Source organism: Thamnophis sirtalis, unplaced genomic scaffold, assembly GCF_051295495.1.
Source record: "Thamnophis sirtalis isolate CommonGarterSnake01/CBP01778 unplaced genomic scaffold, rThaSir2_p1.2 scaffold_4, whole genome shotgun sequence".
In the NCBI taxonomy this organism is placed as follows: Eukaryota; Metazoa; Chordata; class Lepidosauria; order Squamata; family Natricidae; genus Thamnophis; species Thamnophis sirtalis.
The window spans coordinates 137,064,499-137,081,624 of record NW_028261384.1 but is presented as its reverse complement, the minus strand read 5'-3'; the positions used below and the strand labels follow the sequence as shown (position 1 = coordinate 137,081,624).

The window sequence follows — 17,126 nt, the reverse complement described above, 5'->3', positions numbered from 1 at the left end:
ATCTTCCACTTGGTGCAGTTTGTTTTCCAGTTGATGTCAGGGTAGTTAAAATCCCCCATTAGTATTGTGGTGTGCTTCCTACATACCTTAGTTAGCTGACTAGCAAAAAGTTCATCTACTTCCTCTGCTTGGTTGGGTGGCCTGTAGTATAGACCTATGGCAATGTCGTTTCCTCCCCCCAACCTTTAATATTGACCCAAATGCATTCAAGATAGTTCTCATCATTGTTGTGCTCTATTTCTGTAGAGATGTGGTTATTTCTTATATATAGTGCAACTCCACCTCCTCTTTTCTTTAGTCTATTTCTTTTAATTAATTTAAACCCTTCTAGCTGTATGTTCCATTTGTGGGTTTTATCCCACCAAGTTTCTGCAATGGCAACACTATCATATCTGCCGTCGTTTACTTGAATTTCTAATTCGCCCTGTTTATTCCTCATACTCTTGTGCATTGGTGTATAGATGTAACATTTGAGTCCATTTTGATTGACCCTGTGTTTACTGTCTACATAACCTGTGTTATGCCTGACTGCCCCTATTTTCTTGCCACTTGTATGATTCATGCACATGGTATGGCACTCACTATTAAATGCTTAGTTTTGCTTTGCTTTGCTTTTTGTCTGGCAAATCTGCCAGTGAATGAGCTTGTCACTTTATTGGCAGCATGGTGACCAAGTTCTACCAACATATCCTGGCCTTGGCCTTTGCTATCAATGAAATTAATGAGGATTCCGAGATCTTGCCCAATACCACGCTTGGGTTCCATATCTGTGACAGCTACAGCGACGCAATGAAGACCTATCGGACCACTATGGACCTTCTTTTCAAGATGCACAGGCTTATACCTAACTATGAATGTGATTCTGGGAAAAAGCTTATTGCTGTAATTGGCGGATTTAGTTCCACCGTCTCGTTCCACATGGCAAAACTTTTAAGTCTTTATAAGATTCCACAGGTAAGATCTGCACATGGAATAATGGAGATCTTTATAAGTTGTTAGGAACATAATAATCTAACGGTTGGGTTGGCAATATATAAACCATGTAACAATGTTTTTAAAAATCATGCTGTAAAACGTGATTGGTTGCTGTTTTCCTCAATCAGCCATAAGAGGGAGCCAGAATGACTGTTAGCTCTCTGTTCGTTAGATGCTGGGCTGATCTGATCTGAGTGTTTTGGAAGCTGGCTGTTAGAAAGTGCCGTGAGCTATTGTACGTTTTGCAACTGCTAGCAAACTTTGAGTTCTGAACTGATTATATGATACTGGACTATGTTTATCCCTTGAAATACATTGATGACTGACTGTCTTATTAGTGTATGACTTGGACTGTTTGATGGACTCTGATACCTCTATTTCCACGAAAGTAAAAGCCTATTTAAACTGCAGTGTCTCTGTATGCTGGTCTGTGTGTTCTCCAACACAACTCTAACAACGTTTCTCTGGACGTACTCGCACTCCCAATGGGGAGCTTACCGAACATAAGTTATGATCTTTTTTCTTCTTACTTTGATTTTGCAGTTCAGAAAGAGGAATTGTGCAGTTCAGAAATGTATTATAGATGGACGGGAATATCTTCCCAAAATGGGGAAAGGGATAGGAGACGAAGACTAAAATTGTGTCAGAATAGAGCTGCAAGGGGACCTTGGAGGTCTTCTAGTCCAACCCCTTTCTTAAGCAGGAGACTCTATACCATTTGAGACAAGTGGCTATCCTGTCTCCTCTTAAAAAACTCCAGTGATGAAGCACCTACAACTTCTGAAGGCAAGCTATTCCACTGGTTAATTGTCCTCATTGTTAGAAAGTTTCTTCTTAGTTCTAAGTTGCTTCTCTCCTTGATTAGTTTCCATCCATTTTTTCTTGCCCTGCCCTCAGGGGCTTTGGCAAATAAGTTAACCCACTCTTCTTTGTGGAAGCCCCTCAATACTGGAAAGCTGCTATCCTATCTCCCCTAATCCTTCTTTTCTCTAGACTAAAAGATAAAGGTAAAGGTTCCCCTCACACATATATTCTAGCCGTTCCTGACTCTAGGGGGTGGTGCTCATCTCTATTTCAAAGCCGAAGAGCAAGCACTGTCTGAAGATGTCTCCATGGTCATGTGGCAGGCATGACTAAATGCTGAAGGCGCACAGAATGCTGTTACCTTCCCACCAAAGGTGGTTCCTATTTTTCTACTTGCATTTCTACTTGTTTTTCAACTGCTAGGTTGGGAGAAGCTGGGACAAGTAATGGGAGCTCACTCCTTTACACTGTACCAAGGATTCGAACTGCCAAATTGCCAACCTTTCTGATCAACAAGCTCAGTGTCTTAGCCACTGAGCTACTGCATCCCTATATGTGTGTGTGTGTGTGTGTGTGTGTGTGTGTGTGTGTAGTATGTATATGTATATGTATATGTATATGTATATGTAGATGTAGATGTAGATGTAGATGTAGATGTAGATGTAGATGTAGATGTAGATGTAGATGTAGATGTAGATGTAGATGTAGATGTAGATGTAGATGTACATCTATCTATTTATCTATCTATCTATCTATCTATCTATCTATCTATCTATCTATCTATCTATCTATCTATCTATCTATCTATCTATCTATCTATCTATCTATCTATCTACCTACCTACCTACCTACCTACCTACCTACCTACTTATCTATCTATCTATCTATCTATCTATCTATCTATCTATCTATCTATCTATCTATCTATCTATCTATCTATCTATCTATCTATCTATCCACACATATATCCTGCAACCATTATTCGTATGTTTTACTTTTCAGTCCTTTAATCATCATAGTTGCTATTCTCTGACTTTTTTTCAATGAACTATTTCTAGTATATTTCTTTTCAAGAAACTTGTTGCATGAAATCATATTTTTTTTAACATGCAGAAACATTCAAGCAGAAGGAAAATAGAAGTTTATCTTTGGGTTTATTCTGACTCAGATGCATTTCTTTTTTACTCTGACAATTGCACAAAAATGCAGATTTATTTATGCATTCCTTCCAGCTTAGTTATGGCACATTTGCTCCAGAGAAGAGCTATGTTGCCCAGCACTCAACTCTATACCGCATGGTGCCAAATGAAGCCAGTCAGTACATGGGAATTATCCAGCTCCTTCGCCGTTTCGGATGGACATGGGTTGGTTTCTTCCTCGTTGACAATGACAGTGGAGAACATTTCATGCAGGTGTTCGAACCGCTGCTTTCCCAAAACGGGATCTGTCCAGCATTCGCAGCAAAAATCCCCAAAGCAGAGTTGGATGATCTCTCAAGCATTAATCAGAAAGTCTGGGATATTTATCTGCCGATGACAGACATCAACGTGAATACAATTGTTGTTTATGGAGATACCTTGTCCATTATGTTGCTGAGCAATTTCATGCTTCAAACAAACCATGGAAATAGTTCCGATGTATTCTTTCAAAGGGTATGGATTATGACTGCCCAGATCGATTTTGCAATGTCCACAATTCAGATGGGCTCAGATTTGCAAGTGTTTCAAGGAGCCATTTCTTTTTCTGTTCATGCCCATCCATTGCCCAAGTTCAAGACATTTCTTCTGGCCCTAGATCCATGTCAGGCTGGAAGAAACGATTTTCTGGAGGTATTCTCAGATCAAGCTTTTGATTGTTCCTTTCAATGTCCAAATAGATCAACGGAGGTCACAGAAGTATGTTCTTGGGAAGAGAGTTTGAAGAAACTTCCTGCATCTCTGTTTGAATTTGGCATGACTGGCCACAGCTATAGCATCTACAATGCAGCCTATGCTGTAGCACATGCTTTACATTCCATGGAGTCATTTAGATCCAAACTCAGATCAAAGAGTGGTAGGACATGGACCAAACTTCAAAGTCTTCAACCTTGGCAGGTAATGGCTGAGGGATTCCCTTTCTATCATAAAAAAAAGATTGGTATAGATTGATGGTGGCTCAGTGGCTAAGATGCTGAGCTTGTTGAGCAGAAAGGTTGGCAGTTTGGTGGTTCAAATCCCTAGCACAGCATAACAAAGTGAATTCCCAGTACTTATCCCAGCTTCTGTCAACCTAGCAGTTCAAAAGCACATAAAAATGCAAGTAGAAAAATAGGAACCACCTTTGGTTGGAAGGTAAGAGTTTTCTGTGTGCCTTCAGCCTTTAGTCATGGTGGCCGCATGACCATGGAGACGTCTTTGGACAGCGCTGGCTTTTCGGCTTTGAAATAGAGATGAGCACTGCCCCCTACAGTCAGGAACGACTAGCACATATGTGCAAGGGGAACCTTTACCTTTAGCGAATGATACAGCGCCCATCTTATCTCTTTCATGAATGAGTACAATTGTATGTCTAGTCTAGTGAAAAGAAATACTAGAGGTGACATGATAGCAGTCTTCCAGTATTTGAGAGGCTTCCACAGAGAAGAGTGGGGTTTTTTTCTATTCTCCAAAGCATTAAAAGTCAACACAAGAAACAATGGATGGAAACTAATCAAGGAGAGATCCAACTTAGAACTAAGGAGAAATTTCTGACAGTTAGAACAAGTGGAACAGCTTGCCTTTAGAAGTTGGTGGTGCTCCATCACTGGAGACTTTTAAGAAGAAACTGGGCAGACACTTGTCTGGAATAGCAAAGGGCCTTTGCTTGAGCAGGGGGTTGGACTAAGAGATCTCCAAGGTCCCTTCCAACACTTTGATTCTGTTATTCTATAGGATGCACTGAAGAACAGTCATAAGTTTCTTGTTGCTTAACATGTGAAACATGACTTATATTAGGGGTGTCAAACTCATGTCATCATGTTGTCCTTGTCATGTGTTGTACTGTGACTTTGCTAAACTGGGGGTCGGTCAGAGGTGAGTTCCTACTAGTTCGCACCTATTCGGTAGAACCAGTTTGTCAAATCTACTGAACCAATTAGAAGCGGTTCCACCAGTGGACCCGGAAAGCAGGCCACACCTACAGAAGAGGTTCCAAAATTTTCTGGTGGGTGTGTAATGTCCCCCAGTTATCTACGCATTAATAATGATCTAGTAATATTTCCTTATACATTTTAGGGATCTTTCCTTACATAATTGATGTTTTCTTTCATACTTTTGGATTTCTAATTTCTGTTTCCGTTAGTTGGCAATTGCTAAAACCAATCCCACGTGAAAAAGTATTCAAAGCCTTCTTGATTTTAATTGTCTATTTATTCCTGCACATTGTAATATTTATTCATTTACATATCTCTGTTTTTCCACTGTTGTGCAAACACAATTCCAGCAGCTGCTAACATGTGTAAAATTAAATATATATTATACTCCCTTTCAAATAGCCAACAAAATATATCTGGTTTTAATTACATATCTTGCTTTATGATTGCTTCTAACCACTAACTTCTGAATAGCTACTTGGACTGACCTAAGTACTAATTCATAATTTCATATCTGGTCACATGGGTAGCAAGCCACTCCCACAAAGGAGCCCACACCCACAGAGTAGGTTCCAACAATTTTTGAAACCCACCACTGGGGTGGGTGTAGCCAGCATGTGACACATCTGGCCCATGGGTCATGAAACCTCTGACGTATGGTGTATGGTGGGAAATGCTTAATTTTTTTAAAAGCATTTGGATACTGTAAAGGAACTCTAGTTTAGAGTTCTAATAGGTTGATGCTACCTATTCTTGCTCTCTTCTTACTGCTTTCCCACATTGGAAAGCTTCAAAACGAAGTCCCCTGTCTGCGCAAATATCTTCACAGGGATGTAATGTCAACGCAGATTAGTTATGTTGTTATTTCTAAATTACTAGATAGCTGAATTTCCATTGATAGAGAACAAATGTAGATAACTACATGCTGGTTCACCAGCAAAAGGGCGACTGACAAAAGCGTGCCCGACTAAACCGCAATGACAAAACCGCAAGTTCTAAACCGCACCGACGAATGAGCGCTGAAGCGCGCCGACAATAGCACGCCGACAGAAGCACGCTGTAAACCTAACCCTAAAGCTAATCCTAAACCTAACTCTGAACCTAACCCTAAACCTAACCCTAAAATTAACCCTGAACCTAACCCTTACCTTAACTGAAATCGCGCTTCTGTCAGTGTGCTGTTGTCAGCGTGCTGTTTTGGGCGCATTGATGACGTCGCGGTTTTGTCGCCATGGTTTCGTCGGCGAGCTTTAGTCAAGCGCGCTTTTGTCGGGTCACGCTACTTGTTGAGTGTGGAAAATATGCTATTTTCTAGTTCATGCAAGCTTGAAATGGTGTAAAACCTAAGATAAGCTCTGTGAAGTTGTAAAAAGCAAAGAAAAAAAATGAGAGCAAAACCAAACTAAAGTATCTTTTGATTTACCATATTTTTGGAGTATAAGATGCACCTTTCCCCCTCCCTAAAAGAGCATGGAAATTTTGGTGTGTCTTATACACTGAATACAGCCATTTATGGGCTCCTGAAGCCCTATCCCCACACCCACACCTACGTCAGGAATTTTTTGGCTTTTAACCCTTGCTTAGCTCCGCTCGAGTGATCATAATGTCAGACTAGATGAGGCACCTCGTTCTCCTGCCACCTCCTGTAGAGAGCACTTTTTAGAGGCTTTCTTAAACAGTTAAGCACTAAGCCTAAGTCATCCATGGTGATTCTGGTAGCAACTAGCTCAGTCTTTTTCCTTTTACATTTTTTTTCTTTTCATGATGACAGTGGTGAGGCTCTGCCTCCCCTGCCTCCCCTGACTGCACGTCCCTGCTCTATACTGCCCTATTTAGGCACGTTTTCAAGCCAAAGTGCATGCGTGCACACTCACATTTGCAAACCGGTAGGGAAAGTAAGGGAATACTACCCCTGCCTCAGACCCTTCTGCTGGACCCAATCGTAACCCAGGCACCCCCTCCATCTCCTCTCACTCATCTGACTCGGCTGCCAGCTCTGCCACAACACATTTGAGAAATTGCACATTGTAGATTGAACATTCACACATGGCAGAACAGGAAGGAGATGCGTTTGGAACCAATTCCAGTTGAATTATCAGCGCACTGTTTTCCTTTCTCTCTGTCTCCCCTCTGTGTATGTTGGATGCAGCTCCACTCAGTTCTTCAATCTATTGTGTTTAACAATTCTGCTGGAGAAAGAGTGTACTTCAATGGAAAGAAGGAGACGGGCAGTGGATTTGATATCATAAACTTAATCACCTTTCCAAACAACTCCTTTGTTAAAGTGCCAATTGGAACGGTGGATCCTGAAGGGAAAAAACTGAATATTGATGACTCGAAAATTGTGTGGCCCCAGCGTTATAATCAGGTATAGTCATGGATTCATTTTCAGAATATTTTTTTTCATCTTCAGACCTGTAACTAAACACTTGCTTTTTCTGAATGGGCTGACCCCATCATTTTCCCCATAAAAATTAGGTAGGTATCATTGAGTTGAATCTGAAACCATCAATCAATCAGAATAGAGCTGGAAGGGACCTTGGAGGTCTTGTAGTCCAGCCCCCTGCTCAAGCAGGAGACCCTATACCATTTCAGACAATACTATCCAGTATCTTCTTAAAAGCCTCCAGTGATGAAGCACGCACAACTTCTGAAAGCAAGTTCTTCCACTGGTTAATTGTTCTCACTGTCAGAAAATTTCTCCTTATTTCTACGTTGAATCATTCCTTGATCAGTTTCTATCCATTATTCCTTGTCTTGCCTTGGAAAATAGCTTGACCCCTTCCTCTCTGTGGCAGCCCCTCAAGTATTGGGACACTGCTATTGTGTCTCCCATGGTACTTTATAAATGGTAATAAAAAAAGAGACAAGACTAGAAAAACACTTCTAAAAATAATATAGATAAGTGTTTAATTTCTTGATTTCCATCTTATAGTCCAAAACTGATTTACAGTATTTACTGTTGCAAGTAAATAGGTCAACCTATTCTCCAAAGCACTTGAAGGCAGGACAAGAAGCAATGGATTGGAAAATAATCAAGGAGAGAAACAATCTAGAACTAAGGAGAAATTTCCTGACAGTTAGAAGAATTAATCATTAGAATGACTTGCCTCCAGTAGTTGTGGGTGCTCCTCAGTGGTGGGTTTCAAAATTTTTTAGAACCTCGTCTGTAGGTGTGGCCTGCTTTGTGGGAGTGGCTTGCTGGCCATGTGACCGGGTGGGAGTGGCCAACTTGTAAAATGTGGTGAAACTCACTTAACAACGCTCTTGCTTAGCAACCAAAATGTTGGCTTAGAAACTCTGGCATTGAAGTGTGCAAGTCTTAAAGCTGACAAGTTACAAGACCCCTTGCACCCCTAACCCTTTAGAACTCCCCCAGGGGTGTTCAAACTTGACAGGTTTAAGACTTGTGGACTTCAACTCCCAGAATTCCTCCTCTCGCTCTTCATCTTGATGATGTGCGGACGGGCAGGAGGGGGGAGGGAGCTGGAACCAGTTCTAAACGGCACTGTAGATTTGTGGAACCTCTTCTATAAAGAGGTTAGAACTGGCAGGAACCCACCCTTGGTGCTCCTGCTCCAACACTGGAGGGTTTTAAGAAGAGATTGGACAATCCTTTGTCTGGAACGATATAGGGTTTCATGTTTGAGGAGGTGGTTTGACTAGAAGACCTCCAAGGTTCCTTCCAACTCTGTAATTTTGGTACATTTTAGAAACCATATTCTATGTGTTTCTACTTGGAGATCCTATCTGTTCAAACATATCTGAATCTTGATGATTTTATGGACTACCATATTTTTCAGAGTATAAGATGCACTGGAGTATAAGATGCACCAAGATTTTGAAGAGGCAAATAAGTTTTTGCCCTCTGCAAACCTCCCAAAATTGGCCCGTTTCCCCCCCCCCAAAAGGGGCATGAATAGCCTTTAGGAGGATTGTAGAGTGCTCCTGGGGGGGGGTGGAGAGAGGGGCAAAAAATGAGCAAAAATAGCCCATTTTTCTAAAAAATGGGCCCCTTTTTGTCAAAAAATGCCATGCATAGCCTTTAGGAGGCTTGTAGAGTGCTCCTGGGGGCTGGGGGGGGCACAATTGAGTAAAAAATGGCCCATTTTCACTCATTTCTGCCCTTCCCAGCCTCCAGAAGCACTCTATAAGCCTCTTAAAGGCTAGGCAGAGCCACATTGGTGAAAGGGGTGGGCTTTCCAAAGGCCAAAAAATGCTGTATTCAGTGTATAAGATGCACCCAGATTTTCACCCTCTTTTTTGAGGGAAAATGGTGTGTCTTATACTCTGAAAAATATGGTAGATCTCTCCATAGTTTCTCATCTTTTACAGCTTTATGGTCTGGCTGGGGTCTGCTTTGATGGTGTTCAAATACCATGGTTTACAGATGCCTCATTTCCTTCTACTGTTCCCCATTCCAACCATAATAACCTTTCCCAGTAAGTTTGATTGGGTGACAGGCCAAAATAAGTAAGCAGAATTTTGCGATTTTGCTTGTGAGCGATAGGTCTGGTTTTATGCATTCTAATACTTGCTTCTTTGACAACTTTGCTCTCCAAGGGATGTGCAGGAGCCCTTCACTTGCATCATAGCTAAAATAACCCAACTTTCCTCCTGTCTAGTTTTCCATGGTCTAGTTTCAGTGACGGCTAACCCTTTTGATGCTGAGCACCCAAAGGGTGGGTGCATAACTCCCAAATGCAATGCGAGTGCCCTTATGCATGCACTCCGCAAATACACCCTGCCACCCTACCCCCCATTTTGGCTTCTATGTTGGTGCTGGAGGCCTTTCAGGCCCAAAATGGGGTGTGGGGCATGCTTGCAATGCGAGTCCCCCCCTGTACATGCACCCTGTCCCCTGTGCATATGGGGCAGAAAACAGAAGATCACCTGGCCAGTGGGAGGTATGCACGCCTCCATGGTGGAGCTGGCTGAAACTCTGGTAGAGGGCGCTGTGTGTGCCATCTGTGGCCCATGTGCCATAGGTTCACCATTATGGGTTTAGTTTCATCATTTATATTGATCTTTTCATATAATATTGAATATGTATGGAAGCGGTTCTTAAATTTAGATAGGTAGGTGTTCTGACCCTCTCCGTCCGGTGATTAACGCCGACACAAGCTTACTGTTTTTTTTTTGTTTTTTTTTTTAATTAAATGTTTTTTAATTTTAGTTTGAAACGGGTACAGCATCTTTCTTAATATATCAATCGATTACAGATAAGTTTTGGTACATCTCCTCCACAGTCAACCAACATAACTCATATTAACTCAAGCATTATTATATATCCATTTTCATTTAACTGTAATTATTATTTAGGAGTATTGGTAGGAGTAATAATCTTGAACAATACCTACCCACACCGATGGGAGGGGAGAGGAATCAAAAAAAAAAAAAAGAAAAGAAAAAAGGACAAATAAAAAATAAAAATTAAGATAAAAAATAGTAGATAATACAAAAAAGACAAAAACGATAATCAGGAAAACAAAACAAAACACAGGTGTCTGTTATGAAAAAAAAAGAAGTATATCAGCTGGTTACAACATGTTTTGGTGCTTCTCTTCCATTAATTCATATTAATTCAGATATCTTAACTCGAATATTTACCATATCAACGTCATTATACCTCCAGTTTCAATTATTATGGTTATTTAAACATCCTTCATCCTTAGCTATGCTAAAGAATTAATCCATAGCACATGCTGACAGTTCATTTACTTATTTGTAAAATCCTCTATTGTCATCAAATCCTCATATCCTATTTTAGCTAAACATCCATAATATTCAATTATATCATATATCATAACATTTTCCCAGTATTGATTAACATTTGATTGTATGAATTTTATTTAGTTTTTTTAATAGTGCTAATTATTATAGTTAATACTCTTTATGTATAATCTAAAGGCATTTTTTCATATCCAATTGTCAGTTATCATATCAACTCCACATTATATACATTACTCTCAGTATCCATTATTATTCAGCAATATCTGTTACAAGAAAGAGCAATTAGGTTTAACTAGTTTTCAATTGTATTCATCAATCTATCAGCCAGTTCCAAATTATATATATTGCTATCCATATCAGTCATTATTCAGCTATATCTATTACAAATTGAAGTAATCCGATTTAGCTAGTTTTTGGTTGTAATGTCCCATCTGTCAGCCTGTGTCCCTCCAACAACGAGATTTCCTCAGCCCAGTAGCCATTCGTTGGATAGATTTACCAAATGTTTCCATAAGCAAATCCAAACAAAAATATTTCGGCACCTTTGGATTCTGAATGTCGGTGATGAAATAATAATGTTGTCTTAGGCTTATAAAATTTCCCAAATTAACTTTAATTCTCAAGGGTGGATTCTCCATTCCTCCTGCACTTTGTCTCTTTAAATGAATCTTCTTTATAGCTTCCCCCTCCCTTTCTTCCTCTGAGATAGACCAGACACCATTTCTCACATTTTCCATTTGTGTTTCAGGGACATTTAAGCATTCAACGATCTCAGTTTTAACTTCAGATTTTAGAATCAGTTGATCCAGGGTTCTTTCCAGTTTTTGGTAAGAATCAAAGAGTCCTTTACACGCAGAGAAAAGAGCCTGAAATGAAATCTTAGAAGCCATGATGTGTCGCAGTTAAAAATTAGAAGCTCTCTTTTCCCCCCCCCCCCAGGCTTCGAAGCACTTTTTTTTTGTCTCTTACAGGCTGTCAATCTTATCTAGTTGTAAACAGAGCTAGGTAGTAAAGTAGTAAAAATGTCCAATCGTGACGGGCTAATTAGAAGGAGATAAGTTTTACGATCCACTTAGGGAGATTCAGAGGGAGGAGGATGTCGCGGAGTTTCTTGAAGCATTTAAGAAGTAAAGTAACCACCAGTCATAAATCCATTAGAAAAGCCAATTCGCCGCTAAATCTTCTTGTTGTTTGGTTTTAATTAGCTGAATTTTTAACACGAACAGTCTCTCTTGGATAGTAAAATCAGCTTACCAGATGACATCACTTCTTCCATTCTTAGGGGCAACCTGCAGTTTCAGTTAGCACGCAGCTAATCCAAAAAGGAATTGGCACGGGGAGTTAATACCCTCCCCCAGAGATTTGCGGGTATCTCTGGAGTCCTGGGTCTCTCCCCACCTTCACTGTCGTCTCCGGGACAGCTAGAGTTCAAAGAACCCGTCCAAAAATCCTTTGGTATAGAGGAATTTCAGGAGTAGCCTGAAACTCCATCTTCTCACTGCTAAGCCCCGCCTTCTTCCTGTTAGCCACACTTTATTCACAGCAATTACAATCCTGTTGGCTGAAAGCCCACACACGACTCACAGGCAAGACATTAGCAGCAACCCAGACTCCCGCAGACAAGAGATACAATACAAACAAGAGCTTCTCCAGATTGTTATGAACGGTTGTCTCCTGCAAAAGGACTCCTCCCAAAACCTCTTCTTATATACTCTCTTGGGAGGGGCCAAGCCACAAATGCATGGTTATCTCTTATGAGTCTGTCTCCGTAACTGCTGCCTCCATTTCTCCCCCCTTCTTTACCTGGCGTTAGGGACAAACTCCCTTTGATCTTCCCCACTGCTCCATTGCCTGGCGTCAGGGACAAACTCGCTTTGATCTTCCCCATTGCTCCATTGCCTGGCATCAGGGACAAACTCCCTTTGATTTTCCCCACTGGTTAGGTTAGGTTAGGTTAAAGTTTATTTATATGCCGCCCTTTTCTCTGGGGGGACTCAGGGCGGCTCACAACTTAAAAGGGGGGGGAGGAAGACAAACTTTTAACATATAAGACAATACATAATTAAAACACAACATTCATACCATTCGGGCGGGTTACAGTCTTAACCCCAGGCCTGACGGGATAGCCAGATTCTGAGGGCTGTGCGGAAGGTCTGGAGGGTGGTGAGGGTACGAATCTCCACGGAGAGATCGTTCCACAGGGTCGGAGCTGCCACCGAGAAGGCTCTCCTCCGCGTGATTGCCAGTCGACATTGACCGGCAGATGGAACTCGGAGGAGGCCTAATCGATGAGATCTAATAGGTCACGTGAAGGTAATTGGCAGTAGGCGGTCTCTCAAGTACCCAGATCCACTACCATGAAGGGCTTTATGGGTGACAAGTAGCACCTTGAAGCGTACCCGGAGATTGACAGGTAGCCAGTGCAGCTCACGGAGGATAGGTGTTATGTGGGTAAAGCGAGGTGCACCCACAATTGCTTGCGCGGCCACATCCTGGACTAGCTGAAGTCGCCGAATACTCTTCAAGGGCAGCCCCATGTAGAGCACATTGCAGTACTCCAGCCTAGAGGTCACAAGGGCACGAGTGACTGTTGTGAGAGCCTCATGGAGCCACTGCTCCATGCCTCAGGCACCTCATGGTGGCCAACCAGCCTCTCTGGTCCCTGCTCTGAGTCTGAACCCTGCCAAAGGTCCTCCACATCTTCCATAGCAGAGTCATAGGATTTCTCACCATCGGAGTCCATCAGCAGCTCCAACGGCTCCTGCTGGGACACAACAGGTAGGTAGGTAGATAGTTTAATTTCATTTTCCATAACTTAATTAAACTTTGAGTTAGAAGAAACAATTGTCATCATCATTAAGGAATATCCCTACTTGTGTCTTCATTTTATAAGTTTTGGATTGAGTCGATTGATTGATTGATTCATTCGTTCATTCATTTATTTATTTGAGCTCCAGATTTTTATTATTATTTCATTTATCAGGATTCCAAGTAATAACTCCATAGAAAGCATAACTCCGAGGCAGGCAGATCCCTCAAAGAACTATTTTATTGGAGATGTCATATGGGCAAAAACTGGTGAAAAACCGACTCTGAAAGTTCCAGTGGTTTTCACCCAATTAAAAAGTGAAAGTTCCCTCTTTTCCCAACCAACCAGTCACATTGTCCAATCAAGGTACTGGCTGGTCACCTGGTAACCAGACTCCTCCTCTCTCCAGCCACCTGTTGGAATGTCCTTGGTTCCCACAGAAAACTATTTTGTTTTGGCTACAAAACCCCCCCATCTAATTATGTCCACACTCCCTATCCCTTCTTCGCATTCTTCATGCCTGTTAGATAAGCTCCCCATTGGGAGAACAAGTATGTTCAGCGAAGCGTTGTGAGAGTTGTGTTGGAGAACACACAATCAGCATACAGAGACACTGCAGTTTAAACAGGTTTTTACTTTCGTGGAAATAGAGGTATCAGAGTCCATCAAACTGTCCAAGTCATACACGGATAATTCAGTCAGTCATCAATGTCTTTCAGTTAAGGGATAATCCAAATAACATAATCCAGTAATCATATAATCAGTTCAGTACTCAAAGTTTGCTAGCAGTTGCAAAACTTACAATAGCTCATGGCACTTCCATTCAGATCAGATCAGCCCAACATCTAATGAAACAGAGAGCTAACAGTCATTCTGGCTCCCTCTTATGGCCGATTGAGGAAAAACAGCAACCAATCACGTTATACAGTATGCTTTAAAGAAACAGGTATAACATTGTTACATGGTTTATATATTCCCAACCCAACCGTTAGAATTATATTTCTAACAGTGCCCAATCCTGAAGCCTCCAAAATAGTTCCAGCCAGGTTCACTTCAGAGTTGACACTAGTTTATAAAAATAATAGCAACCCACAATGTTCCTTCTGAAGGGGGAAATGCTGTGCACGACAGTGAATGTGGCCTCCTATTTTACTATCCCTATGACTATCAAGATGTCATTTCATGTGTAAATGGTAGCTGTCAAAACCTAAATTCTGTAAAGTATCACCTTGGTTTGTTTCTCCTAAACCTGTTGCGACATCTTTCTATGTGGTAGGTACGACCTGTTTCCATATGTACGGAATCTTGCCCTCCAGGTTATCAGAAGAAAAAAAGAGAACAGGATAAATTCTGCTGCTATGACTGCTCACTCTGCCCAGAGGGGAAGATCTCAAAGTTGAAGGGTAGGCAATGCATTATATTCCACATCCCTACCTGCAGCATTATTTCAGATAAAGAAGTAGCAACTGTCCCTTTGTTCTTGCATTCATGAGATCCACTGGACTATTCTACCTAACATTAAATCAAAAGGAAGGAAGAAAAAGAAAATGTTTAAAAAATCTCATCCTCCCATGCTTTATGCATATCTCTGTGGTCAACTGATACATTTATTAATTAATTTACACAATGATCTTAGAGGTGGAGCTAGATGAAGCCATAAAGTTGATTTATGCAAATTAAAGACCTGTCTTCTATATCATCATCATCATCATCATCATCATCATCATCATCATCATCATCATCATCATCATTCAACAAACCCATAATCCCTTTCGGGATGGAGTCTGGGCAACTGAATGGAGCTAGCATAGTGTTTACTGGCCGGATGCCCTGCCTGGTCGCCAATGCAGAGTTTTGTTCAGCAGATATATTCTCATTGTGCCCAGAGAGAGAAAAATATTTGTCTCTACCTAGGATCGAACTCACAGCCTCCTGATTGTGAGGTGAGAGTTTCACCTCTCAGCCACTGCGCCACTGCTGCCTTCCCTGTATTATATTAGTGATGAAATATTTAACAGGAGAAATAAGGACAATAAATCAAAACAAGATTAAAGTTTCAAAACTCTCTAATAACAAACTGTTATTGTAATCCACTGGTAGAAATTTTGCCATGACATTTATCTACCCCCAAATCATCCTAAAAAAATTAAAATAGTTGCCCTGGATCAAATACCCCTGTTTGTTTCTTATCTTATCAGATGATAAATATCAAAATACAGTTGTCTAATGTCCATGTGACGCCCCCCCCACTGCCCCATGCATGTGTGCACGACTTTCTTGGAGCCTGGAGAGGGTGAAAACAGCCTTCCCCCCCCTGAGGTCCTCTGGGGGCCAGAAATGGCCCTTCCGGTGGGCCCAGTTGGTCTGTTTTTTGCTCTCCCCTGGCTCCAGAAGAGGGAGCCTGGAGAGGGTGAAAAATGGCCAAACACACAAACCGTAAGTTCCGAAATGGACTTCTGGGTTGCCCGTTGGGCCATTTCTTTCCCTCCGGAGGGCAAAAACCATTCCTGAACTTTCAGTTTGAGCATTGGGCGTTTTTTTGCCAAAAATCAAGCCCAAAAATCAGCTGGCCAGTGCACCCATGTGCACTGGAGCTGACAGGGCAACACCTTGCATGCCCTCAGTAATGGCTTCACATGCCATTTTTGGCACATGTGCCATAGGTTTGCCATCATTGGTCTATCTTCTCATCAAGGTCCAAATAGAAGTTCTTTACGATTAGGTGTAAACAATCCATCCAATGTTTTCTTTTCTTTTTCAGATATGATTGATTGTATTGAATGCCCAGAAGATCAGTATGCTACCAAGGATAAGGATGGATGTATCCCCAAAACAATAAGCTTTCTTTCTTATGACGAACCTTTAGGAATTGGTTTAATGTCGATGGCTGTTTCCTTTTCTTTGATCACAGTGTTGGTGTTGGGAACATTTATTAAGCACAGAGATACCCCTATTGTCAAAGCCAACAACCGAGATCTCACCTACCTTCTCCTTATCTCCCTTCTTGTTTGCTTCTTGTCTTCTTTGCTCTTTATTGGACAACCCATGAAAGCAACTTGCTTTCTCCGACAATCTGTTTTTGGCATCATCTTCACTGTCGCTGTTTCTTCCGTACTGGCCAAAACGATCACGGTGGTGGTAGCATTTATGGCCACCAAGCCAGGATCCAAGATGAGGACATATGTGGGGAAAAGACTGTCCAACTCTGTTGTCATTTCCTGCTCTCTGGTTCAAGCAGTTATTTGTATTGTATGGGTGGCAACCTCACCTCCATTCCCAAATTTAGATATGTATTCAGTCCCAGGGGAAATTGTAGTGGAATGTAATGAAGGAATCACCATTATGTTTTATCTTGTCTTGGGTTACATGGGGTTTCTATCTCTGGTCAGCTTCACGGTGGCTTTCCTAGCCAGAAAGTTGCCAGACACTTTCAATGAAGCCAAGTTCATCACTTTTAGCATGTTGGTGTTTTGTAGTGTTTGGTTGTCTTTTATTCCCACCTATTTGAGCACCAAAGGAAAGTATATGGTAGCTGTGGAGATCTTCTCCATATTAGCTTCCAGTGCTGGGTTATTGGGTTGCATCTTTTCCCCCAAATGCTACATCATTCTTCTAAAGTCTGAACTGAACACTAAGGAACAGATGATAAGAAGTAAAAGATGAGGAGTCTCTAATGAGCCGAGGTGGTGCAGTGGT

At 41.4% G+C, this 17,126-nt stretch overlaps 1 protein-coding gene across 1 annotated transcript; it reads left to right on the top strand.

Annotated features, from left to right (window-relative positions):
* The first annotated feature begins 663 nt into the window (after positions 1-663).
* Positions 664-17,093, top strand: LOC148046855 (vomeronasal type-2 receptor 26-like). The gene is made up of 4 exons (XM_087712107.1): positions 664-954; positions 7,038-7,256; positions 14,707-14,833; positions 16,192-17,093. The coding sequence occupies exons 1-4, from the start codon at positions 664-666 to the stop codon at positions 17,091-17,093; spliced, it is 1,539 nt and encodes a 512-aa protein (XP_087568233.1).
* Positions 17,094-17,126: the final 33 nt, after the last annotated feature.

Coding starts and splice junctions, on each gene's coding strand:
- LOC148046855 (XM_087712107.1), top strand. CDS start 664: ATGGTGACCAAGTTCTACCAACATATCCTGGCCTTGGCCTTTGCTATC. Junction 7,257..14,706: donor GGCCCCAGCGTTATAATCAG/GTATAGTCATGG, acceptor TCTATGTGGTAG/GTACGACCTGTTTCCATATG. Junction 14,834..16,191: donor GAAGATCTCAAAGTTGAAGG/GTAGGCAATGCA, acceptor TTTCTTTTTCAG/ATATGATTGATTGTATTGAA.